At 44.7% G+C, this 26743-nt stretch overlaps 1 protein-coding gene across 1 annotated transcript in view; it reads right to left on the bottom strand.

Moving 5' to 3' along the window:
* Positions 1–26743, bottom strand: part of FUZ (fuzzy planar cell polarity protein) — a 161180-nt gene that overhangs the window by 103954 nt on the left and 30483 nt on the right. The window contains exon 2 of the mRNA XM_069200951.1: positions 12008–12129. Within this exon, the coding sequence (XP_069057052.1) occupies positions 12008–12129 (122 nt within the window). The remainder of the gene's footprint in view (positions 1–12007; positions 12130–26743) is intronic.

The following is a 26743-nucleotide window of genomic DNA, read 5'->3' as shown; positions in this document are numbered from 1 at the left end:
AGGTGTGCTAACCCCACAGACAATAAGTACGAATGCTTCACAGTCGCCAATGATGCATGCAGGGAATATTTCACTGCAATGTTTTTCGGTACAGCAGTTAAATGAGTGGTTAGAGAAGACTTATGCTTCACAAAAGACTGCAGTAACTGCAGAGAAGCCAGAAAGGTCAGAAAAAGAGGAGTACCTGAACTTTGTGAGATTGGGTGTGGAAATTGCTGAACTAGTGGAAGGGACGATAGGGGTAAACAGATTAGAATTGTACACCGAAGCAGAGTTAAGGTACCTGTGCCCCAAGATTACTAAAGAAGTGGGCAAGGTGCACCAGAGGTTGGCGAACCTAGCAGACAAATACAATATTGACATTGAGAATACTAAACATTTGAAAAGAAGTTACAGACTAGACTTCGACTCCAAAGATTTTGATCACATGAGGTCAGCCGGGATAAAAGCGCATCTTAAGGAAATACTGCAGAGTGCGCATATCTGGGGGCCTTAGAAAAGTGGGAAGGCAGATGGGCAAAGAAAAGTGATAAGGAGAAAGGTGATAGTCCGGGATCAAGTCCAACTAAAGCTTCACCGGACACTGAGACAGTAAAGATGTTACCGATGATAGAGACAGCTGGAGGGGTTCTAGTCCATGTACCGTGGTCCAGGGGAGACATTCTGTCTTTCACAAATGATTACCCCAGATTGAGGGAGAAACCGATAGAATGGTTTGTGAAGACAGATGGGTTTGTGAAGCTTTCGAAGTGTCTCTGGGAAGACTTGAATACCCTGTTTGAGATCATTGATCCGCCCGACTTATGGCTTGAGTGCAAGAGAGGTGTAGACCTGCTGACACAGGAGCCGGCAAGGGATAAGGCGACCGGAGCACCATCTGAGGAGGTGATGAAGTACTAACATAAAGTGATAGAATTTTTGGAGCAAAAGGTGTCGCCGAAAGTGACTGATTGGCAGAAAATCGACCGGACCTCACAGGAGGTTAAAGAATCGATCCATGCTTATTATAAGAGGTTGTTGAAAGCGTTCAAACATTACAGTGGTACCGAGACTATCGAGCCGAAAGACATGAACAATCTTGTGTTCAGATTTGTTGAAGGGCTGAGACCAGAGGTTAGCCAGATGATTAAGAATCATTTGATCTGTTGGCAAGCGAAGCCGATTGATGAGGTGTTGCAGTATGCGAAATACTGTAGTGACGAGATTGAGCTGAAGCAGAGAAAACTGAAGGAGAAAGTGATGGTGATGCAGATAAGGGCAGCGCAGGCAGGTATGCAAGGGAATGGAATCCAGCAGATGGTACAGCAACAACCGCAAGAGAATGGCGTGTTTTAGGCGCAACCTAGAGGCCGACGTTGAGGTTTTGTGAATCGCGGTCCAGATTTGAATACTGTGGTGGTTCAAAATGACGTACAAGGGATGAAAAAGATGTCACCATGTCACGTGCGTGCGGGGGCGTGGGGCATTGGAAGAGGGAATGCCCGAATGTGGTGCATGATAGTGTCGTTCAACAAAGCACTGATGTCGGTAAATTTCAAAATATGAGGGGTCCAAAACTGAGAGGTCAAAACCAGAACCTCCAAAATAACATGGTTCAGATGCAGGGGTTACAGCCCATGCAGCAAATGCAAATGCTGCGTGTTCAACCAGCACAAATGCAGCAAGTACAACAGCAGGTTCCCATGGTACCTAGACAGCAAATGCAAATGCTCCGATGGGACAGCAACAGGTGATGCTTCCTCAGCAGGTCACAGGTCAAGTAGTGAGTCAAAATAATACGGTACAGCAATTCCCATTGCGTGGTGAAGATGGAATGAATGATGAATGGTCGGATGACAGTTCAGACAATGAAGAGTGCAGGCTTGCAGCGTCCTTAGAAGTAGACCAGAGAGGACCCTATGTCGAGGGGAAGGTGATGGGTCACAAGGTTTCATTCTTGGTTGACACCGGAGCTACACGCTCTACAGTCTGAAGTGCAGAGGTTCAGAAACTGCCACTTTCAGGAAGTACCATAAGAGTGGTAGGAGTAGCAAACCAGTACTTGACAAACCCGATCACAGATCCGGTGCAAGTTGAGATTGGCAACTTCCAGGGACTGCGTAAGTTTGTAGTCTGTGATTCAAGACCCGTGTCCCTTCTCGGAAGAGACTTACTATGCAAAATAAATGTTCAATTACCTGTTCCAACAATGGAATTGAGGTGCAGACAAACAGTGATGACGGAGGAGGTGATGGTCAGTTCTCAGAGTTAGAGACTGAGACTACGAATGAAGACTATCCTCTGAGAACCTTATTCCCGATGCGTACAGTGACTGACTTACCAGGTGAATTACAGGGAAGAGTGACAGAGAAAGTGTGGGACTTGACAGGAAAAGAAGTGGGGTTGATAAAAGGGGTGGAACCAGTTAAAGTACAAGTGAAGCCAAATGCAGTGTTTCCCCAGGTGCCGCAGTACCACATGGCACAAGATGTCCTTATTCAAGTGTTGCAGATAATTGCAGACTTTGTAAAGCAAGGAGTTCTGAAAGAGGTACTGAGCAGCCCATGTAATTCACCAATAATGGGTTTGAAAAAGCCTCGGGGGAAGGTTCGAATTGTGCAGGATTTGAGGAAAATAAACGAGATTGTGGTAAAATGTTGCCCCATAGTGCCGAACCCAGCAGTGATTATGTTTCAGGTCCCATGTGATGCAGAATGGTTTACCGTTGTAGACTTGTCACAAGCTTTCTTTTCAGTGCCTCTTCATGAGGACAGCCAATTTGTATTCAGTTTTAAATTCCTGGACAAGGTGAACAGCTGGTGCAGAATTCCTCAAGGGTTTTCTGAGTCACCGTCCATCTTCAATCAGATATTGAAGAAGGACTTGGAGTCATTAGAACTGCCATTCAGTTCGACTCTGGTACAATACATTGACGACTTGCTGATTGCGTCCAGAACAAAAGATGACTGCAGGTATGACACAATTGCCTTACTGAACCATTTGGGGAAGAACTGACAAAGTGTCTCCAAAGAAGCTGTAGTACTGTAAGAAAGAGGTGAAATACTTAGGACACTTGATTGAGAGAGGGTCCAGGAGAATATCAAAGGAAAGGGTGACAGCTATTCTGCAGATGAACCCCCCGACAACAAAGAGAGATGTCAGGATGTTTTTGGGAATGGTGGGCTACTGTCGCCAGTGGATACCCAACTTTTCAATTATCTCTAAACCATTGATAAAGCTGACAGGCAAGGAAACTGCGAATGGCCTGTATACCATAACTCTGTCCAAGGAAGAGCTTGAGTCATTCATGGAATTGAGGGAGTGCATGTGCAGGGCACCAGCTTTAGGTATGCCTGATTACACGAAGCCCTTTTACTGTTTTGTCATGAACGTGATGCTTGTTCTTTATCTGTCTTGACACAGGTCCATGGAGGTGCAAACCGCCCTATAGCATATTTTTCAGCTACCTTGGACCCAGTCGCAGCAGCCTTACCAGGTTGTTTGCGTGCAGTTGCAGCAGTTGGTCAGAGCCTTACGCAGTGTGAAGGCATAGTGATGGGACATCCCTTAACAGTAATGGTTTCCATTCAGTTGAAATTCTGTTGACTCGAACTAAAACGCAGCACATGACAAATGCCCGACTTACCCGATATGAGACAATTATTTTGGGGTCGCCAAATGTCTCCTTAAAGAGATGTACTGTATTGAACCCGGCAACTCTACTTCCTGTTGAATGTACTGAGAATAATGAAGAGGAAATGGAGCATGACTGTCTTGAAGTAACAGAACTATGTACCAAACCCCGACCTGACATTCAAGATACGCAGTTAAAAGAAAATGACTGCATTATGTTTGTTGATGGATCCTGTTTGAGAGACTCAGTCGGAATACTGAGAGCCGGTTATGCTGTATGTTCAATAGCTGGTATTATTGAATCTTCCTGGCTCGAGAGAGTGTATTCCGCACAATTGGCAGAATTAATTGCCCTTACTAAAGCATGCCACGCAGCTGAAAACCTGAAAGTCACTATCTATACTGACAGCAGATACGGATTTGGCATTGTACATGATTTTGGCCAATTGTGGTCACAAAGAGGTTTCATGACCTCTTCTGGTTCTCCAGTGAAAAATGGCGAACAGATTAAGGATTTGTTGCATGCGATTCAGTTACCTCTTGAAATTGCCGTGGTGAAATGCAATGCTCATACTAAATCACAAGACTTTGTATCTATGGGAAACGGCTATGCAGATCAAGTCGCAAGATTTTGCGCACTGAACTGTATATCGTTCAAGGATCAGTGGGAATTGTTACTGCAAACTGAAAATGAAACATGCTTGAACTTTGCCTTAAGAGTGGTTGATACCTTAGATGAGTTAAAATCACTGCAGGGCCGTGCAAGCAGGGAGGAAAAACGCTCTTGGCAGAGAATGCAATGTGTACAAAGAGCTGACGACTTGTGGGTCTCAGAGGAGGGGAATCTGGTTTTACCAAACAGTCTCTTGTCACAATTTGCAAGGCTTTATCATCGACAGGCACATCTTGGGAGAGATGCAATGATCAGGTTATTCAAAATTGACTGGTTTAACCCAAAGTTCAGACAAGCGGCAGAGGTTACTTGTCACAGGTGCATCATCTGTCAACGGATGAATGCAGGAAAAGGGACTGGGGCAACTTTGAACCACATAGGGAGAGCTGGTGGTCCATTTAGCAAGATGCAGATGGATTTCATTGAGATGCCTGTTTGTGGAGGATTGAGGTACGTGTTGGTGATTGTGTGTGTTTTCAGCCACTGGATTGAAGCTTACCCCACATGTAGAAATGACAGTCTCACAGTCGCAAAGCTGTTGCTCAGAGAATTAATACCAAGATTCGGTTTTCCAGTCTCTTTAGAATCAGATAGGGGCAGACACTTCGACAATGAGGTGATTAAGCCTCTGTGTGCTGCGTTAGACATTGAACAGAAGCTGCATTGTAGCTACCGCCCTGAAGCATCAGGACTAGTAGAGCAGATGAATGGTACCTTGAAGTCGAGAATGGCAAAAATGTGTGCAGCTACCAATATGAAATGGCCAGATGCCTTGTCATTAGTGCTAATGTCAATGAGAAACACACCCGATAAGAAGACAGGACTATCTCCCAACAAGATATTGATGGGCAGAGCTATGAGGCTACCCTCAGTACCCGCAAATGCTCTTGTGAATATCATGGATGATATGGTGTTGGACTACTGCAAAGGTTTGGCTGATGTGGTTCGCTCTTTTTCCCACCAGGTGGAGGTCAACACGTTGCCACCAATCAGTGATCCAGGTCACACCCTGCAAACCAGTGACTGGGTGGTTGTCAAGAAGCACGTGAGGAAGTCATGCTTGGAGCCGCGCTGGAAGGGGCCACATCAAGTAATACTGACAACAACCACTGCTATGAAATGTGCAGGCGTTCAAAACTGGATACATGTCAGTCACACAAAGAAGGTAACATCTCCGACTGATGAGGAACTTGAAGTTTCCGACTCAGCAATTCCAGAAAAGGAAGTCTCAGGGCCAGAAAACAGCCAAAGGGGAACTCAGACTGCAGGAGAGCCCACTGAGGACAGCCTAGTCCCTCAAACAGTAAACAAGTTCGAGAGAGGTGACGGTGAGCCTATCTCAGTAGAGGCAGCAGGAGAACTAAGTCAAGGAGAGGTTCTCCCAGAAGTAGACGGATACGGGTTAGAGCTTGAACCTGTTACAGACCCAGAAGAAGAAGAAGGGGAAATAGTAGAGAGAAGTCAAAGCACACTGGCATCCCCTGAGCCAGTTGCAGGTCCGTCAAGAGAAAACACCATAGCACAAGAGGAGGGTGCTGTTCAGCGTCCTGAAAGGACAAGCAGGAAGACGACGCATAAAGGTGATAACTGGCCAAAGAAACAGGCTGCGAAAGAAAAGGTCGTACCAGGTGAAACAATAGTGGAAGAAATCGATACAACCCTAATAGAGGATCTAAGTGAAGGAGAATTGCAAAGTGAACGCAGGTTGAAAAGAAAAAGAACAGCAAATAGAAGGTACGCAGGTCCTGAATGGGCATATGCAACAACATCTGAATGGCAACAAGAATTCTTAGCGATCTGTTTTGATCATGAAGTACCAGGCCAATACTACGGTACTTGAAACCAATCAGAGAAAGAGACTGTGTTAAAACTAAAAATTGAAATTGAAAGCTGAAAAGCTGAGAAAGGGACTTATAAACTACTGGATGTGACACTGATAACCTGAATTGACTTTGAAAACCCGATTATGACAAGCTGCTAACCTGATTGACAAAAGGGTCCGGGAATGAGTGAAACGCTGTAAATACAAGCAGCGACAGAGAGACTTTGCATCAGAAGAAAAAAAAAAAAGAGCTTTCAAATTGTCCTCAAGTTGATTGTTTTGTTTTGAGTTATTTTGCTATCTGATTCTTTACAGACCATAGCTGATTCTTTACAGACCATTGCTTATAATAGAGGTAGTAGCAAGAAGGGTAAGGTATGTGGTTGTTTAAGTGTTATATTCAGGTATTGTGTGTGCAATAATAATTGTGGGTGTGATTTTGGGAATGCCGTGGATTGATAAGAAAATGACTAACAATGCTTCAAAACCTGAGACTGCTACACCAACACCGTGGGAAAAGTTTGAGCAAGATACAAAACACTTGCATGAGGGAACTAATTCAAAGGGGGAACTCTCCACTAACGTCTTTTATTGCTTGCTGAATGAGTATGTTGAAACCATGGATGCGAGAAACTGTTACGTGTGCACGAAGATCCCTTCATCAGTGCAAGAAGGGGTTACATATCATAGTCTTCCACTGACATACGGGATACGCTGTAGTTTGCTACTAACAAGATTTTATGACCAGGAGCATGTGCAATACTTTTATTCCAATTTGGATGTGGTGTTTTCTTTTCTGCCTGTGATTGAGTTTTTGAATAAATTAGCTAAGGAGCATAGTATAAAATTAGTTAGAGGCTTCTTTGAACCAACACTTACATTTGGGACAGCTTACGCACACCGCAACAATCTGACTTGCTTATTAACACCTGTAGAGAAAAGCTTCTTAGATCACACTGATAATAGACGCAAAGCATTGAAAGAGAGACTAGAAAAGGGGCTAGAAAAACGCACATATGCAAATGATTATGCTTACACTGCAATAAAGACACAAGGCAAATTAGCTATAGATGCACCACATGTAGGAAGACTTTGTAGATATAGGCCAAAATCTGAACATGACACTTTATTTGTGGGGAACGAGTGAATGCAGGCATGTGTTTTTGTTTCAGAGTAAATGGACATTCATGTTAAATGGACAGGATCTAGCGATCCCTGGGATCTATTATATCTGTGGACTTAATGCGTATTACCGTCTCCCTAAGGGATGGTATGGGACATGTTATTTGGGGATAGTTTTCCCAAAGATTTACCAGATTGATGACTTAAAGCAAATACCTAAAGCATCTGAAATACAACATGCTAGACAAAAACGAGAGACAACGGCTGCTGTCGTTGGTGAAAAATTTGGAGCCATAATCCATTCAGTAGGGGTTATCTTAAACTCCATAAAGATTCGAAAGTTGTCTACTATTGTGGATAATATGTTGACAAATTTTACAGGGGCTATACTCCTGATGGATACTGAACTTGCTGCGGAAAGAGCTATGACTCTTCAAAATCGGCTTGCTTTAGACATTCTTTTAGCAAAGAGCGGCGGAGTCTGCAAGATGCTCAACGAGCGTCATTGTTGCTCATTCATACCGGACAATAGTAAAAAGATTAGAGGTATGCTTACTAACCTAACTAGAGATAGTACAGATTTGAAGAAACTGAAGGAACCAGGAGTGTGGGAGAAAGTAGGGAAAGGAATTGCTAGAGTAGGGAGCTGGTTTAGCAATATTTGGAATGGGGTGCTTGCAAAAATACTTGGGGGTCTATTAATCGTTTTGGTCTGTTTATTAGGTTTATGGGGAGCATGCAAAATTAATGACAAAATTAAAAGAAATGGGACAAAGAGAAACCAGAGAAATGAGGAAAGTGAAAGGGAGAAAATGTTCAATGAAATTTGGGAAAGTTCACACAAGGGACAAGATGTTGAAATGCGCATTAAGCGCAAGGTGAAAAATTAAACATGAAAGGGAAAGGTTTGTGGGATGACGAACGTCATCAGAGGAGGGACAGAGAGCGTAGCTTATATAATCTATATTAATATGAAATGCTTATGAACTAGTGTGTGATAATGCCGCTTAAGTAATTGTATTAATGTATTTTGTTTAAACGTGCACCTGAAATGTGACCACGGGGAGTGGCCGTCAATGTGTACGTGGACTAATAAAAATGACTAATGTTATGAATTACTATAAAAAGAGTAAGTTTTATACTAATTATTAATGATTGCGTTGTTGAATTTGTGCTGAAATCCTTGTAGGCCTTAAGTTAGCATGAGCCAAAGCTTAGCTGCTTGGCTCATATTAAATGTATTTTTCCTATCTAGCAGTGTGCTGATTCGCAAAAGGACATGACCTCTTGTTTTCTTCAAACTAGAAGCTGAATGTAACCATAGTAGATCCGTTCCCATGAAATCCACGTTGCTTGTAGAAATTGCTAATTAAAATACAACAGTGTAGATTAATGAAATGTACAAGGTCGTTCAAACCGGTGAAGACAATGGAGTTACTGACCAAAAGATGCGCAAAGAATTACAGAAGGATGAAATCATACTGGACGTGCTACCACCGAAGACGCCAATCATGTGGACCAATAAAATGTCTATAAATTAATATGGAGTGAAAGATTAATGACAATCTGTTTTCCAATAGGGTAGAGATAGTTGGGTATAACATTCAACCAATTAAGTTTTAGGGGAATGTACAACGAAAAAGGGATAAAAACCCATGACATGGGGAGCCATTTAGGTGGGTTAGGGAATGCTATTGCTTTTATTCAGAAGCTTTGTCACTCTGTTAGGTGACTTTGCTGATTTTACTTAGAACCATCCTCTTCCTTAGTTTGCCCATTTTACACTTTACCTCCTTATGAGGGAAGTGCACCTTTTGCCCTGGAGCTGAATTCTGATTGATGGCGATTAGACTGATGTCCTGAAGACGAAGACTGAACGTGAGTGCTGATCTAAACCTTGGAGGGTAACTATGACAATACAATTGTGATTTGTCTGTTTTCTTTTCCTTTCTAGGAACCAACTGCTTACTTTTGACAGAGACCGTAGTAAGATGTTTTCCACATTGGTGTTCTAAATTGTTTTGCATGAAGCCCAACATGCCAATGCTAATTAGTGGTTAGGATAGGTGTTCACTAAATTGACGCAAATAGACAAACGACTGAATCTATGCTTTGTTGAACCGATGCATTATTGACACTCTGCTAAATTGATCTATGTTTACGCCGTGTTATGTTTTGATGTTTGTGATTCTCGCCTTAATGAAATCTTATCAAAGTTGCCATATCGTGACTATGCTATTATGTTTCTTGGTTTTGAGATTAACACACCAGCTTTTAGAATTGTAACTAGTAGGGAATAAAAATTCATAAAATTCTACTAAACTGGTGTGGTCATTCATGACTGAAAGGTCATGGTAGTGTTTTGAATTTGGTTAATAACTTTGACTAAAGTGAAATGCATTGTTGTGATAAATATTGATGACATTATTGACGTATTGATTGACATATTGATTGGCTATCTCGTCCTAAGGTGTCTCTCAACTGGGTCAAAACATTCATTGGCCTAAAAAGAGTCCTGATGTGTAAAAAATTATCATAAAGGGACGTGTTATCAGAGTCTTTGAGGCAAGCAGTCATACGGCCATACACTCTGCAAGCGAGGCCAAAAGGCAACTTCTAAATTTAGTTGTATTGGCTGGTAAGCATGAAATTGAGGATTTTCCAGTGTCTGCAATGGCTGAGCATATAGAAGTATACATTGTGTAAGTCAATGAAGCCTTTAAGCACCTCATGTAACAGGAAGGGGAAAAAGTCCTGGAGCCTCACCATCTTAAGTGAATGCTTCTTCAGTAGACACAGGCCCAATATTGGCTTTCAGCCTCCTAATGGTTTTCCTCGCAATGACATGCCTAATGTAAAATCCCTTGATTTTTGGGGACCTTTTTTTGAGCATATATGATTTCTTTAAGTTATCCAGGCGTCTTAAGCACAAGTTTCTTGTTTTGGTGGATTTGGTGAGGGTGTCAACAAACTACAATGATAGGCCAAATTTGACACTATCGGATATAAGTTTTTACGGACAACTTATTTTGTGTTAGAGACTGTAAAGTACTTGCAGAGCATAAGTCCAGTCCATGAATACTTGCACAGTACCACACTTTGCAGATTGACCTTGATGAACAAGGACACAGCAAGCAGGGTCTGGCCCTCACAGCAAGCAGGGTCTGGCCCTCAGAGATGGGGATGTTGCCCCCCACAGCAGGCAAGTGCTGCCCTCACAGCAGGCAGAGTCTGGATCTTAAAGCAGGCAGAGTCTGGATCTCAAAGCAGGTGGTTTCTAGCCCTCAGACTCCAAATCTGGAACTGTCTTGCATATGACAAGTGTAGTGGGGTGAATGGCTTGGAAGCTCCATGCCTGTCTCTGCCAACGTCTTGCTCGGTGGGTGGTGGGGGGGGGGTTAGAGGAGGGGCAGTCAGTGACAAAAGAAACCACTTTCATGCTTGGTGGCACAGACAATTTTACAGAGGGAGGTTCGCTGACACCCTCAGGCTCACGGTTGGACCTGATGAAGCCTCCCCTGTCCCACTGCGAGGGTCCCACTACTTCCGGGTTCCTCCTTTTAAGAGGTCATTACTCAAACCTAATCATAGAGCTTCGTTTTTGCTATTCTTAATTCACATCATTAGTGTGCTTTAACAAGGTAAATTCTTATTATTCCGCTAAAATATCCCTTTAGAATTACCATGTAATCAGTCAAATAGTCCTGAAAGGGAACATGCCAGGAGGCACCAGAGTAGTGGGATAGAGTAGAACAGGAGGGTAAGCACTGTGTGAGTCAAGCAGCACCTGTGGCTACATCTGAGGAAAGAGCAATGGAATAGGGCAGTCCCTGTGCAAAAAGCTAAGCAATACGGGATCAGCAGATGTGGAAGCACATATGAGAACATCCCAGGAGGAGTCAATGGAGGAGAGCACCTCAGATGATAGCAGTGCAAGATTGTAAGCAGTGCTGGAAGGGATCAGTATATGGTGAGCGGTGGAGGGGGGGCACTCTGGTGCATAGAAGGAAGCAGTATCAAAAGGGTGCAGGCAGACCAGTATAACAGCAATCTCTAAAGGAGGAAGCAGCCCAGGAGGGGCTGTACTGGAGGGAGAAAGCCAAGGAACGAGTACTACAGGAGCAAGTAGTACCAAACTGATCAGTGCATGATGGCGCTCAATGGAAGACCACAGTTCTCTATGGCCACCACCCAGATGGGAGTATTCCGGGAGGAAGCAGTGCTGAAGGATCCCAACCTCTAAATGGATAACCCCAATCACAGCTACAGGGGAGCAAGAGATGAACCCTACAAGAGGGAGCAATGAAGGGCAGAAGGCCAGTAGGCAGCACAGCTGGAGGGGAGCAGTAAAGGAGGAACATGATGAACTTGTGCAGTACTTGAGGGCTAATTACTCGGAAGTGAGAAGAATTAAAGGGAGAAATACCAGAAGAAGAAGCACACATGGTAGCAAAGTAAGAGAGAGTAGCACAGGGTGGAGGGGAGGACCAGGAGGGAGCACTGCTGAACAGCACTAGCCCAGAATTCAGCACTCTAAGGAATGGTGGCAGACAAGTGGCTGCTGTAAAAGGTGCAATTGAGGGCAGAGTCTAAAAAGAACAGAGCTGGAAAGGAGCAGGAGAGAGAAATCACCATGATGAACAGAGCAGTGGTTGAGGACCACTAGTAGAGCAGGAAGCAGAGGTGGATGGACACTACGCCAGCACCAAACAGATTGGGTGGGCCTTCCAAAACTACACTAGAGTAAGGGATTGGAGGACATGCGTTCACATACTCACCTGTCGTGGAAGGACTTCCATACCACTCTGGTGTTCTCAGTGCTAGTAGCTGTCAGCAGGACATCCAGGTTATTACCAAACATGTGCACGCCATTCAAGGAGCCGATGACTGAGAAGGGGAGCTGTGAACAAAAAGCAGATAATTATGAACTGCCCACAAGTCAGAATGGCACTGAGAAGTATAAGCAGAGCAGAGCATCATCAATGTGAAGCCACATATAGTGAATAGCATCCATAATGGCATTAGAAAGAGACAGTTAAGGAACAGATGGGACTCAGGCATCTGCAACTGAATGGTACAAAGTCGGTCCAGGGTATTAGCAAGGTTATAGCACAGAGGTCATCACAAGGCATTAGCAAAGCATAAAGTGGGCAGGGCCTCAGCAGTAGGGGTGGGAGAGCTACTGAAAGATGGACCCAGGCTCAAGCCAGAAGTCTGGCTCAGCTTGAGGTTCCTAACTTTCATGTGGTTTCCGCTTGCCACCCTCACTCTACCACATGTACAAAGAGATAAAAACAAAGCATTGATATTTGAGGTAAAAGGGAGAGACAAATAGATACCCATTTAGTGGCTGATGTGTACAAAGTGAAACCAGAACACCTAGATTACTGACAGATTCCCCGCTTAACCAAATTATGTCATGTTAGGCAAATCCTCTTTTTTCTTCACTATCGCATATGAAGGCACCTTCAAATATGTGAGTTCAGAATACCAGCTATACAAAAACCGATTCAGTTTGATTCAATCAGTTATAATGTTACTCTATCTAGAATAAACTGGATAAGGTACAAGGCTCACATGGCAGTCGTTTTGTCTCATATTTTACTAATGGCACTGTCCCCATGGTATTAGCGGGGGCAGGTATGGTTCTAAGTTCATGTTAAAAAACTATCATTCTTAATGAGTTCTTTTCAATGCAGTGTTGTAACATGCCATGCTAATGTCAAAGCTTCCATATGTTAAAGAAAGGCATTTTTTTATATTTTGAAGAGACTATCACATTTAACGTGATATTTGTTTTGTAATTTGCATGGCAAACATTTTCAGGGCTCAGCTTGTGCATGGGCTCTAAGAGCCAAGACAAACTCTTGGTTTGGCTCTGGCTTGATCGCCCTACTAACTTGTTAACCTCTAATCAGCAGCAGTTTTGGCACAGCATAGAGGAAATGCATTGGATCAGCAGTGGTAGAGGAGAAATTGCAAAGAAGAAGTTAGGGCATGAGCAACAGCATGCAGGAACATGATGGCACAGAAGAGGTCAGGGCATCAAAAATAATGGGACATAAGTGCCAGTATGTCACAGACTGGACAGAAAGCACTGGAATGGCACAAGGTGACCCACAGCACTACTATGACATAAAGACCCACAGAATCACCATGGCTCTGGAAGGCTGACGGTTTTGACACCATAGGTGGAGACAGGGAGGGGAAATAATGCATCAGCAGCCAACTGCATGACACAATGGTTTTTTAAGGAATTCAGCATGCTACAGAGGTCTTCCAAGATATCACCCACTGCACATCAACAGCGGCATGGCGCAGAGGAAGTTTGTAGCCTCAGCATGGCATACAGTAGGTAATCAGAGTGCATTAGCAGGACTGGGCACGGCTAGAGCCCAGGGCATCAGTAGCTGATAGCAGCAAGAAAGAGCTCAGAGTACAACCAGCAGATGCATTAGCGGAAGAATGCCACAGAAGGATGGCGCGGGAGGGGGTAATGCAGCATCATTACATAAAAGAGACCCAATAAATCAAAATTGTCAGATGAAGCCAATGGATGCCCCCCATCAGGCAAAACAGCGGGTACTATTAAGTCATTATGCAGGTTCTCCTTGTATTTTGTATTTGTTGAATATCCCTTCTTGGTAATTAAACCGTACCTAGGAGCAGCTTACACATATATTTCTATTCGTTATTATTCCCCTGCTCTGAACTTAGTTTTCTAGTTCAAGTGTTCCTTGGACATGGCACCACAGATTGCTGCTATTGTAAAATATGGTTGTTTGCATCTCAAAACATTCGTAAAATCAAACATCTTATTCCATTTTCAGCCTAAAAATTACTACTGGAAATGCGGATTTTTTTCTCATTTCAATTATTGTTCATCTGTGTCTGGTGGCGTACTCAAACAATTAACAATTAAAACACAGAGTCCATTTGGAAAGCTTGTGTTCATCTTCTTTTAAGGACTCGCCTTGTTGTCAAAAGACTTCTCGTAGACCATACCAAAAACCTATGGTGGCTTACAGTCAGACCATTGCTTACCATTGGTTGGCTTCTTGACACTCCCATTTGCTTGCTTCTCACTCTATAGCTTTCCATCCTCTTTTTGTATTTGTCTCTCGACAGCAGCATAGCTTCCTTACCATCTATTTGACTGCATGACTTCCACTACTCGCATTCTGGGATCACTTTTTAGGTCCAGCATAGCAGCACGCAAGCACTGCTTTTTGATGTGTTGTAATTTATTTTGTGGGCTTGCCTTAACAAAAATCCATTGATGTCGTTGGTACTTGCTTTACACTTGTCCAGAGTTGAGGCAGTTTTGTTACGCCTTGCAAACTGACCCTGTTGCACAGATTATTGCACCATCGGCCATATACTTTAGTGTCGGAGCAATCCTTTTTTATTCTTTCTCTCCCCTTTCTGCTCCATGGCAGCCATGGCGCTTTGAAGTTTCATACAGTGCGAACTCAATTGGAGGTATTGCAGCGCTTTGCATGACTACCAGTTACGTCACATTGTTCACACTGTTACCGAATCGGAATCGTTTCAATTTTGTGGTCCCCTCTAATGCACACCTAGAGCTTTTGACTCCCTGTGGCACCTGACCTCCACCACCCCACTGCTCTCTTGACTCCATTTTGCTTACGCCGTACTGTGCTCCTAGTTTGCACACTGAACGTGTCATCTTGGGTTCAGATATACCCTTGCACACAGAGACTGGGCACATAGCATGCACGCTCCTGTGACAGTTAATGATTGCAGCGGTGCTGATGCCGTCCACGAGGCTCGCCGTGTTTTGAAACTTGATCCCATAACCACATTCTGATGAGATTTCACTCTGGTCGGGACCTAGATGATCGGAAATAAAGCTGGCATGACCGCGCTGCTGCGTGAAATCTTGTGCAGGAGACAGATGGGGCGCTCGCTGTATAACCACAACCCCATAGCCTACAGTTTATTATAAAAGTATTTCACTGGCCCCGTTATTATCGTTAACTCCCATGACCTCTTGCTCTGTGTGACCCAGAGTAGAGGCATCACAGGCCAGTGCAGATCTTCTTGTGGTCAGTACTTTGTGGATGTTATGGATGTGTTTTATGCTCTGTGGTACTTCATTATTGCTGTTTGGCCAGTGTCAGTGCTAGTACTCTTGGGACTCGTCAGGGCGATAAGCCCAAGTAACGATTATATAATGCAAGAACTGTGCACGAAAGCATAAAATAAACTATTGTATTGTGAAGCTGGCTTACTGCAACTCCACTGGTCCCTCCTACAGGTGTCGGGACTATTTTCTGGGACAGTAAACCAAAAAACATAGCACTGTTGACTGTCCTTTGTCACCCTGATCGTTAGCACTCAACATAGGCCAGTTCTGTGAATGAGGTCAGAGTAGGACAGACTATTTTGTGAGCCTATGTTAGGCACCTTCGACCAGAGCCCTGCTCTTTCTGAGTTATGTGGCAGGAGAGGACCGAATTATGTGGCAGGAGAGGACCGAATTATGAGGCAGGGTTGACCAATTTATGTGACAAGGAAAGTCCAATTAGGCATTTACAACCCCAATAGCTGTAACTCTCGCACATGCGAGACATACTGCACCTTTTTTTTTTTAGCACTCGACTAGAGTAATTGCTCGCTCCCTAGTGAGCTGCTTCCCCTCAAGAAAAGCCCCACTCCCAGCTCTCTCCTGTGCACTCGGTGTTGCTCCTTTCTACCCACACGTCTAACACATTCATTCTTTCGCCAATCCGTTTTTTTTTTCTCCCTCCTTTTGCCGCTCCTCCATTGTTCCCCCATCCACTTTCCTTTGCTCAAACTCATCCCTCTCCACATTGTCCTCCCCTCCTCTGTAGCTCATCACCTTTCCTAATGCATTTTTTTGTTAGTTGTTTTCAGTGGCCAGGCAGCTTCTACTTGCTGCCAGGCTGCTTCTTTAAAAAAAAGGCTTTTGCACAATTCGTGTGTTATTTTCTGCTCCAAGTGGTGTCCGCCATCTTGGAACGATGAATGAAACAATGACTAAAATATCGCCCACGACTTTCTAAATACGCGTGCACGAGTAGTCACACCTGCCCGCACATACGTAATCAGTAGCGTGTTTCCACCTTTTATGTTTTGTTTTTAAATGCCGTTATTTGGCACCCTGTTAATCCTCCTTGAGCTCACTTTATGTTCCTAGTGATTCTCTATATCCTGCTTCTTTATGGCTGTTGTCTAAATTGCGTCCTCCTTGTGCCTTATTCCGATTTCATTCTTTTGATCTACTGGCTCCTTGGCTAAGGAACCAACTTCCTTTTTCAGTGACATCTGTCTTTGTCGTTGAAATTAAAAGCACTATTGAAAGATCATTTGCTAATGACCTGTCATCAACTGTAGTCGAGCTGTTGCCAATAGTTTTTCTTTAACTTACTGTATATTTAAGTGCTTTGGAGAAAAGCATTTTAATAACTCAAGTAAAAAAAAAAAAGAATATATATGGAGGAGAAATTATACATGACTTCGTTTTTTTTTTTTAGTACAGATACAGATTAATAAGATTACGATAGTGTTATCTCTAATTAAGCACATTTTGTGACAGGAGATCTATTTATAGAGCATCTGCTGGAAAGAGAGCGATTTACATCTGAGGGGCAAAAAGTCAGGTGGAAAATAAAATCAGGGGCTAGAATGTTCACAAGGACCAAGAATGGTTTTGAAGTATTCCTCTGAATTTAGTAAGGGGCTGAGTGGCTCAAATATGGTGTGGTGGGGCACCCACAATATTGGTCCAAAAAGCTGGAAGAATCAGATCTTTCAAGGAACACATACAGGCCTAAGAATGGAGCAAACTGATTGACCAAAGTGACTGAGCAGGTGTCACCCACTGGGTAATCAAAAGTGGGGCTGAACTAGGGCGAGTTCAGGGAGCAGGGTGGTCTTCATAGAATGCCACTCAACTAGTTGTCTGTACAAAGATGTGAGTTATTCCAACAGAAAGTTCAAAAGTTTATTGTGGTAAAAATGATAATTTTAAATGCATGTTTGGGAAGTCTCACCAGGAAGCTATTGCAGAAGTCCAATTTGCTAAAAACGACCGTTTCTCGAGCTGACCATTTCAACGAGAGATGCTGGTGGATTTTTCACATATTAAACAAGAGGCTGTGGTGGTGGAGGCAATGAAGGGTTTATATTGGAATTGAAATGTACCCCTCATATCTGGACTAGTGTGCCTATGTCAGGATGAAAAGAGAATGGGCAGGGTAGGGCCGGATCAACATTAGTATTAAGGAAGTATAATTATTCATTTATTTGAGGTCTTCTATAACGTGGACCACATCACAGACACCAAAGTGATTTACACAGGTTTTGAAACGACACACCAATACATAATATATGTACAAACTGCAGATTAGATTCCCATACGAGAACAGTATGTGAGATATAGTCAAGTGATAAAAAATATTATGGCTTCGATCAGAAGGCATTTCTTTACAGTCAACAAAAGGTTCTGCTACTTTGAGCTAACTTTTCTTTTAGATTTTGAGAACTTTAGTGTGAGAGATCAGAACACATCCAATTTTGAATTGCATCTGCGGCGTGATAGACAGGAATCAGAAAGTTACAGTTTCATCAGCCAGCATGTTGATAATTGAACGACAAAAAAAGAATAGAAAACCCCCAGGATATGTATTGTAAGGGAGATCTGTACCGTTCCAAGAACAGATCCCCGAGGTACATTGACTGTTATGGAAGTCATGAAAAGCAAGAGGGGGTCCCTGGAGATACAAGAATATGGATTAGTGGAAAGAAAACAATTCTATGGTTTGTCCAAAAATATCCAGGGGAGCAAAAAGGAGACAGACAGCACGGCAGAGTGGTTCATACAGAAGGATGTGATGAGAGGAAATGAGAATGTTGGAGACCTTCTTAAGGGCCACTTCCATGGAGTCAAATTGACAGAAGGCAAAATGCAACAGACAGTGGGAGAGCACACTGATCACAAGTTTGTTCGAGAGTTTTGAAGAAGAAAGCAGTTGGTATACTGAGTGGTAAGCGGAAGGAAAAATGCAACTTCGAAACACACAGGATATAGGAGAGGAGAGGAAGGAGAGGTTGAAAAGTGAGGTAAGGTAAGACAGAGGTTAGGTGCTAGAGAAAGAGGCTTACCTCAGTGGCTGGGCATTAGCTCTCACGAGGCACGCAAAGGTTTGGCAGGGGAGAGAAGAGGGATCATTTTTGCTAGGGAAATCTAGGTAAAAGTCAAACTAGGAAGAGTTTATGGCAGCAGAGGAAGGGAACGGAGCAGGATGTAGGAGCTGGGGCACTGCGTAGTGTGCCAAGCATGTTTCTTGTAGTTTAAATCATAAGCGGCGTGGAAGGAAACAAAAGTATTAGCAATACGGAAGGAATCAAGGAGAAAGGTGAGTGCTGACGCAGAGGCATACTCTCTGGCGCAGAGATTAGAGAGAGAATAGAAGGTCTGTGTAATACCTTGATTTGGCTTCATCACAAGCACTGGTACTGAAAGCCTATTTGTAGGTAGTTTTGGAATATGCTACTTGGGATTTTTAGCTTAAGGAGGCGTAGAGTATTAAATATGGTGGTGGGGGGTGGCATCTAAGCCGATACGTGAATCAGAGAGAGGTCTGAAGGGAAAGGAGTATTGGAAGCGAGGTAAATAAGTGGGAGACCTAGTGATTGTGTGTGTGTGTGAACTGCTGCCATTTCTTAACGTCAAGCCTAAAGGTGCCATAATATGATGGAGTAGAAGTTAGGGCTGTATCAAAGATGGAGTCAAGCTCAAAGAGATGTCCATGTTGTATAAGGGCAAAAACATTTTATAATGTAGAGCTAGAGAGGGAAAATGATGGTGATGATAACGTGCTCCACGTGGGTGGAGCAGCTTTTAAGGGTGGAACTGTGTGAAGATCATATATTTGTTTTGGAGTACGGCACTAATATTAATTTAAGACATCCTTTTCCATCTCGGAGACAGAACAGATAGGCGTATCACACCATGGATGGGATGTCTGTGAAAGCCATATTATGCATGAAGAAGCACAATGTATATTGTTTGTTTGTCAGAGACATCAGCAAACTGTACTAATAGAGAACTTATTAAAGTACATACCTCGCGCTTAGAATGTTGTTCTTGGATTTGCTTACTTGTATTACATATTCATGGCTCGCGTTTCGGGAGGCTTTGAGGAGACTGGGAGTTGGTAAGAGCTTCCTCGGAGTTGTCGACTCTGGACGGGGGCTCCCATTTTCTTCACAAATATACTTAACTACTTCCTACAATTCCTGCATGCATCCCTACTTTCACATTTGTCGACTAGTAGCATCTGCCGTGGGAGTCCACGCAGCTGCTGCCTGCTTCTTTCTTGCCCTTTGCATATTTGATAGTGTAGGGAGGTTTGTTGTTGTTGCATTCCTGGGGCTTAGCTTGGCTGCTTTCCTACTCGCCTCGCCCGTACGGGAGTGCGTTGTACGGTTGTGGGGCCTCGCCATGCAGTTTCGGAGATGTGACAGACCAGGAAGCTGTAGCTGAAGCTCGAGCTGCTCATTTGCTTTCAACTATTCTCACCTCAATGTCTACTGGTTAAGCACCACATGCCATGTGCTAAACAACTGAGTGGCCATTTTGGATCAGGAACATGCTTTCTTCATCAAGCTCTGTGCTCCCTGTATGGTGGCCATCTTAGTTTGAACTAGCCCTACTGCTTTGCTCTTTGCCACACGAGGTACAGCTCATTTTGTCCGAATCGATATTTAAACATTGATTTACTTGTTCCTCAGTAATCTTCCTCCTGGATTGGCAGCCTTCTTCTCAGTTACTCAAAACGTCAGTTATTTCTTTACATTTTATAACTTTTTTGTGACACTGCTGTGACACCCAGTTTTTCCCCAACTTCATAGCTACTCATCAGTATCCTGTTCAAATTGCTCCATTTTTTCGAAAGTCCAGAGAAACCACTTATTTCCTGGAAACAGTGGTTCCGCATCACAAGGTTTAAACTGGCAAGAAAGGCAGCTTTACTATTTAGTCATCTAGGTAAAGAAGGGCAACAGGTATTTGATAATTTAGCTGTCCCGGCAGCACCAGGAGGTGACAGGGATGCCTGGGGCGTCTAAACTGAGGCAGTGTCACACCTGCGGAATACATTTTCTTAACAACCTAGTGTACTGACTGAATTAAGAAGGAAACAATCAGCTGAAAAAAGCACTGAGGAATTTGTTTGTGTGCTCAGGTTCCTGGCTTCACTTACATTAGACACCAGTTTGTCTTTGCTTGCTATAGATAAAGGAGTGATTGATTAATTGCAGAGACCCCACACTTCTGCAAGTGTCTGATGTCACAAAGACCATCAAAAGATCTATTGTCTCCGGCAAACTCATGGCATCTCTATTCGTGTTCTGAAGAACAACCTATCAATGCCTTATCTCTGAAAGACCAGTCCACTAAGAATGTGTTCTAAAAAGGTCGACCTATAGATGTGGTTTAAAATCCCATTTAGAGAACTATGTTAATTGTCCAGCTATCGGCAAAAGTTGTAACCGATGTAAAAAGATTGGTCACTTTCAGACTGTACAGATAGTAAGCCAATATTTTAAATTAATAGTGTGGATGTTGAAGTGGATGATTACACCAATGATTTGTCCAAAATACTTCTTTCTTTTCACACTAGTTCTTGTTCAAGTGATTGTGACATCAACAATGTGGGTAGCAATGTTAAGAGACCATGGTGTGAGGTCACCAATAGTAAAATCTCCCTCAACATGATCGCTGACTCAGGCGCCCATCAGAATTTTATCATATGTTTGCCTTTATCAACATTGGAATAAGATTTTCTTCTTCAGAAACCCGATACGCCCCAGGCATTTGGGAAGCAAGACACTCGTTTGTTGGGGTACTTTCTTGACCCTATCACATGTCTGGAGAGAACTACAGTTACCAAGGTGTATGTGAAAGGAAGGAACTTGGTTGGGTGGCGAGAATTGGCAAAAAATGTTTTGTTTGTGTTTTTTTTTATTTTTTTTAACTTTTTCATTTTTTCAACTCTCTGTACATTCTAAACATTGCACCATTAACAGCCTTGCACATATAGGCTAGTCCCCTCCATACTCCTTCATGACATTCCCTCTCAGCAGTAGACCTTAGACCAAATTCAGAAGGTAAAAGAGGTGTGCATTATACATAAAGTCATTGTGTTCCCTGTAAGGTATAAGTACTGTTCCTAATAACATAGCCTGCACAACTACTATTCCCGAGTACCCAGGGGGACATCCTGCCCAGTTTCTTCAACCAATTCAATTTGTGTAAGTATCTCCTGCCATGTCTGTATATCCTCCTCAAGGTGTTCATCCCTCCTAGCCTGCTGTAACCATAATTCTTCTGCCACTGCTCATTCCTTGATGTCTTTACGACATCCCTGAAGGCTGGGTCCCCTCGTATTCATCCAGGCAATCACCACCCTACACCTGGCTAACACCAGGGCCAGCTGCATAAATTTCCATTATATTTTCTTACCTTTTTTTTCCTACTCTCTACATCCCCCAGAAGGCATTCAACGGGGGTCAGTTGGAGTCTCATCCCCCCACTCCTCTTAAAGTTTGGACCACAACCTCCCAAAAGCTTTGTACAGTGGGACAATCCCATGCTAAGTGCAGGAAGGTTGCGGGCCGCACACTAGAGCGTTGGGAACTGTCATCTCTGCTAGGATCAATTCCATGGAAGAAGGCAGGGGTGACATATGTGCGATGTATGTAATTAAAATGTATTAGTTTGAATCTAGCATTACAGGTCCCCTGGCGGAGCAAGGCACATATTACCTTCCACTGTGCCTCTTCCAACGGTTCAATGTCCCAAGCCTCTCAAGCCTGCAGAACAGGCCTAGGCGTATCTGCCACCATGGCTTCATATATGTGGGATAAGATGTTTGCACCCCCCCCCCCAGCTCCCTACCCACCATATTCCAGGAGTACCCTAAACAGTACCGAGGAGGGTGGGGCCTCCGGGTAAGTGGGCCATATCTCTCGGGCTATATGAAGTATACCGACATTTGTTCAGAACTGTTCCTGGTTCAACCCGGACATATCCCGTGCCGCCTCAAAGGCTATAAAGATCTTGCTGGGGTAGAGGTCCGCAAGCGTTAAGCACCCACCCTCTTGCCAGGGTTGAACATCCACTGTAGAAGTGTAGAAACTCTGGAAGATCCCAAAATTCAAAGTCCCGAGCAAATGGTGTGCAGCGCAGGGCCACTTTCATGCCCCGCATCCACAGTGTTGCTGTATGTGTTATTATGTATGGGACACATGGTTCCCCTCTACCCCCAGTGTGTAGCAGCTGTGCAAGAGTTTCATTCCTAAGAAGGGTTTTCTCCCAATTGTCACCCTCCGCTAGCCAGAACGCTGTGTGTTGTAACTGGGAGGCTAAATAGTAGTACTCTAAATTGGGTAATGACAGTCCCCCTCAGCAAGTGGGAGATGAAGGGTCTCCCGCTTCACTCTGCAATGGGCCCCCACCCATACCAAGGATACCAGCCGGGAATGCAGAAGCCTGAATGCCGAGCGAGGGAGTGTGTCAAGCGAATTTTGCAATGGGTACAAGCATCGAGGAAAAAAGTACCATCTTTGCGACTGCTACTTGCCCCATCATTGATAATGGGAGGGTGTTCCAAAATCATACAGAGCTTTCCAATCCAGAGAGTACCCTCTCAATATAGAGCTGATTACGGCACTAGACTGTGTGGGCCACCATAATCCAGAGATATCAGAAATGGTCAGTCTCCCAGCACAGGGGCATGATCGGCAGAGCACCACGTGGGAGCCACACTAAGCCCCCCTAGGGGGAATATCAGAGATTTATTTACATTAATGCGCAGGGCGGATAAATGCCTGAAATTCTCCAGCTCCTGCACCAATATAGAGAGTGAGACTCTGGGATCCCTCAGGTAAAAGAGCGAATCATCGGCATACAATGACAGTAGGTGGCACGTCCTCAAATCAATGGCGACAAAGGACACCCCTGTCGTGTCCCCCTCCATATCTTCAGTATATCTGAGCAATGCCCCCCGCCCGAATTCTGACCCTCGCTGATTGTTCTGTGTAGAGGAGTTTGACCCAATTCCGAAATTGCGGCCCAACCCCGAAGGCGTCTAGGACCCGGAGGAGGTAAACCCTGTTGACGTATCAAACGCTTTAGCTACATCTATTGAGACAAGTGCCAGGTCCTCCTCACTATCCTCAACTCCATGAAGGACATGCATGAGCCTATGGGTGTTCATAATCATAGTTCGTCCCGGTATGAACCCGCATTGATCAGAATGCACCAAGTGGATCACCTCAGGGGCAAGTGGCGCTGCAAGGATTTTACATAGGATTTTTACATCAAGGTTAATCATCGTGATAGGGCGGTATAACGGCGGGTCAGAGGAAGCAATCCCTGACTTGGGTATCATCACAATGAGAGGCCTTCCCACATCGAGTCTGGCAACATATTAGCAGTTAACGCCTCATTGTATACGGCCAAAAGACGCAGAGCGAGTCCAGTCGCAAATGTCTGATAGAATTCAGCCGTAAATCCGTCACTTCCTGGACTTATATTTATATTATACATGTTGGTTCGTGTTGCACACTATGGCCGGGATGGTCCGAAGGCGCCCCCACATCGGAGACATTTAGAATATCAACCACAATGGTAGTCCCAACCACTTATACACTTTTTACTTGGAACGTGAGAGGGCTTGGTACTGCTACAGAAAGATACAGGGTGATGTCATTGCTTAAGCGCTGGGGGAGGTCAGTATAGCTTGCCTTCAGGAAACTCATCTAAGGGATGCTGAAGCACAAACGCTGGCCAAAAAATGGGGGGGCAAAATTATTATGCTATCTTCTCATCTTTCGCTAGGGGGTTGCACATCTGGATAGCCCCGGGGGTCCCTTTTGCCTTGCACACTATGGAGACGGATATAGAAGGCAGGTACATCATGCTTAGGGGAGGTTGGATGGTCAGTAATTGGAGATACTCCATTCCTATGCCCCAAATACGGATCACCCTGCATTCTACCCCACCTTAGCTAGTGAACTGGCCATGCACATGGGGTCTGATACTTTTTGGATGGGGGACTTCAATTATATTATAGACGGGACATAGACAGACACCACCCCCAGACGGGGCATCAAGCCAAGAATGACTACAGATTTAAAAATAACAATGTCACACCTTGGGTTTACAGACATTTGGAGGGACACACACCCAGACTGCAGGGAATATACATGTTATTTGAATACGCATAGCACCTTTAGTTGGCTCAGTTGTATACTGCTCACCCAACATACCACCCCCAAAGTACTGAGGGTATCCCACCTTACAAGATATTTGTCGGACCACGCTCCTGTGATGTGTGTGTTTCAGTGGGGCTGTCCCTCCCGCACCCTGTATAACTGGAGATTCCCCTAAGAGATTCTTCAGGATCCAGTGGGCAGAGACACAATTGCACAATCACAAGCAGACTACATGGAATATATTTGGAGGTCCACATACAGGCGCGCAACATAATGGGAAGCATGAAATGCTGTTCTCCGGGGAGGATGTCTGGGGCTTAGGTGTGGAGTGTGGAAGGCATTGCAGACAGAACTGACTGACGGGGAGGATGTCCTGGCGGCGTGCCGCAAAGTACAGTACGGGAGCGCAATAGTCAACAGGAGGAAATTAACCTTCTCCGTCAAGTGACTGAAACCAGAGATAGACTTGAACGCTACACCCTAAAATCATATCGACAACTGATCGTCAGGTTTGATAGCTCCGGTAGGCATCTGGCATGGATCCTCTCATGGGAACAGCCGCGCTCCTTAGTACTAATCTCACAAACCCCATGGGGGGAGGGGGATGGCATGGCGAGCACACTTCATGATATAGTCACAGTATTCGGGGATCACCTTGAGGGAGTATATGAGAATCTGGGGGACCCAGATCCAGAAAGATTAGGGGAATACCTAGCGGGGGTGCACCTCCCTCGACTGAGTGAGATGGGGATGCAGGCGCTGGAGGCTGAACTTAACTCGAGAAGGTGAAGGCAGCCATTACATCTCTCCCACTGGGGAGAACTTTCCCAACCCCACCCAACCCCTCACACACACGGATAATCGTAGCATGAACGTAAGTCTATCGGAGCCCACCCACTGTTGTGTATGGTCATTGACCCTCCCCGTACCGGTCCAACCAGGACCCGTTCATTTAACTGTCTACTCCCCCAATGCCAACTTCTTACAGCATCAAGGCACCCTTCTATCTGCTTACTATAATGACCTGAAGCATGTATGAAACTCAGCTTGTTGTCTCAGCTGTACACTGAAGCTGTATGTGGCATAGCAAACCTAGGAAGAGTCAGTCCATTGTGTCCGCTTGGCGAGCACATGTCCCACGGTTCTGTACAGAAAACCGCCACATTTACCCTCCAGTGTCGTGTTTCTCAGCCCTCCAGCAGGGCCCTCTCACAGGGGGCCACATCCAACGCTGTCCACGGGCTGGAGCCCCGGCTGCGCGAGACAAACTCCTGAGCCCCCTCCCCCAGTGTCTCCGCTCCAGTGAGCAGCTCGCCTTCCCTTGGGAGCTTGCCTGCGACATGTGCATAGCACCATCCTCCCCTTGCAGATTCTGTGAGTGGTCAATGTGTCTCACTCCCGGGCCTCACCCTGGGATCGGTAGGAGCTCTCCGTGGTCGCTTGTCCCGTATCCTTTTCCCTAACCTGATCTCTCGGCCCCAGTCCTGCGGTCTCAGGCACCCCAATTTTAAGCCAGTCCCATACCTCCTGTTGCTTTTCAAAAAAGCGTGCTTTGCCATTGTGGAGAACTTTCAATTTGGCAGGATACAACAACATATATGTCAGTCCCATGGCCTTTAGTTTCTGTTTTGCTGCCAAGAAGGATTTGCGCTGTTTCAGCACCTGTTTGGTATAGTCGGGGAATATGGCAATACAGCAGTTTCCATATTGACTTTCAATTTGGCAGGATACAACAACATATAGGTCAGTCCCATGGCCTTTAGTTTCTGTTTTACTGCCAAGAAGGATTTGCGCTGTTCCAGCACCTGTTTGGTGTAGTCGGGGAATATGGCAATACAGCAGTTTCCATATTGGGGGACCTGCTGCTCCCGGGCCGCTCTCAGGATACAGTCTCTATCTCTGTAGTTTAGGACTTCTGCAATAAAGACCCCCGGAGGGGGTGGAGGGACCAGTGCCCTATGCGTCCTTTCAATGACAAAAACCTCCAAAAGACCACGGGGTTGCAGTGACGACCTGATCCAGTCCTCCAGGAATCGCTCCGCCGAGGTCCCCTCTGATTTCTCCAGGAACCCCAGCACCCGGATGTTGCTGCGGCAGGAGCGTCATTCCGCATCTTCCGCTCTCCTGCCAAGCTCGGCCACTTCGGTGCTTACTGTGGTCATTTGCCTCTTCAGTGTGGCCATTTCCCCCTGGAGGGTCCCTATGTTGGTTTCCGCTATGTTAACTTTCTCTCAGACTTTGCG

The sequence above is a fragment of the Pleurodeles waltl genome, chromosome 7 (assembly GCF_031143425.1).
Source record: "Pleurodeles waltl isolate 20211129_DDA chromosome 7, aPleWal1.hap1.20221129, whole genome shotgun sequence".
Taxonomy (NCBI): domain Eukaryota; kingdom Metazoa; phylum Chordata; class Amphibia; order Caudata; family Salamandridae; genus Pleurodeles; species Pleurodeles waltl.
Note: the sequence above shows the minus strand (reverse complement) of the source record. Positions and strands in the feature narration are given on the sequence as shown.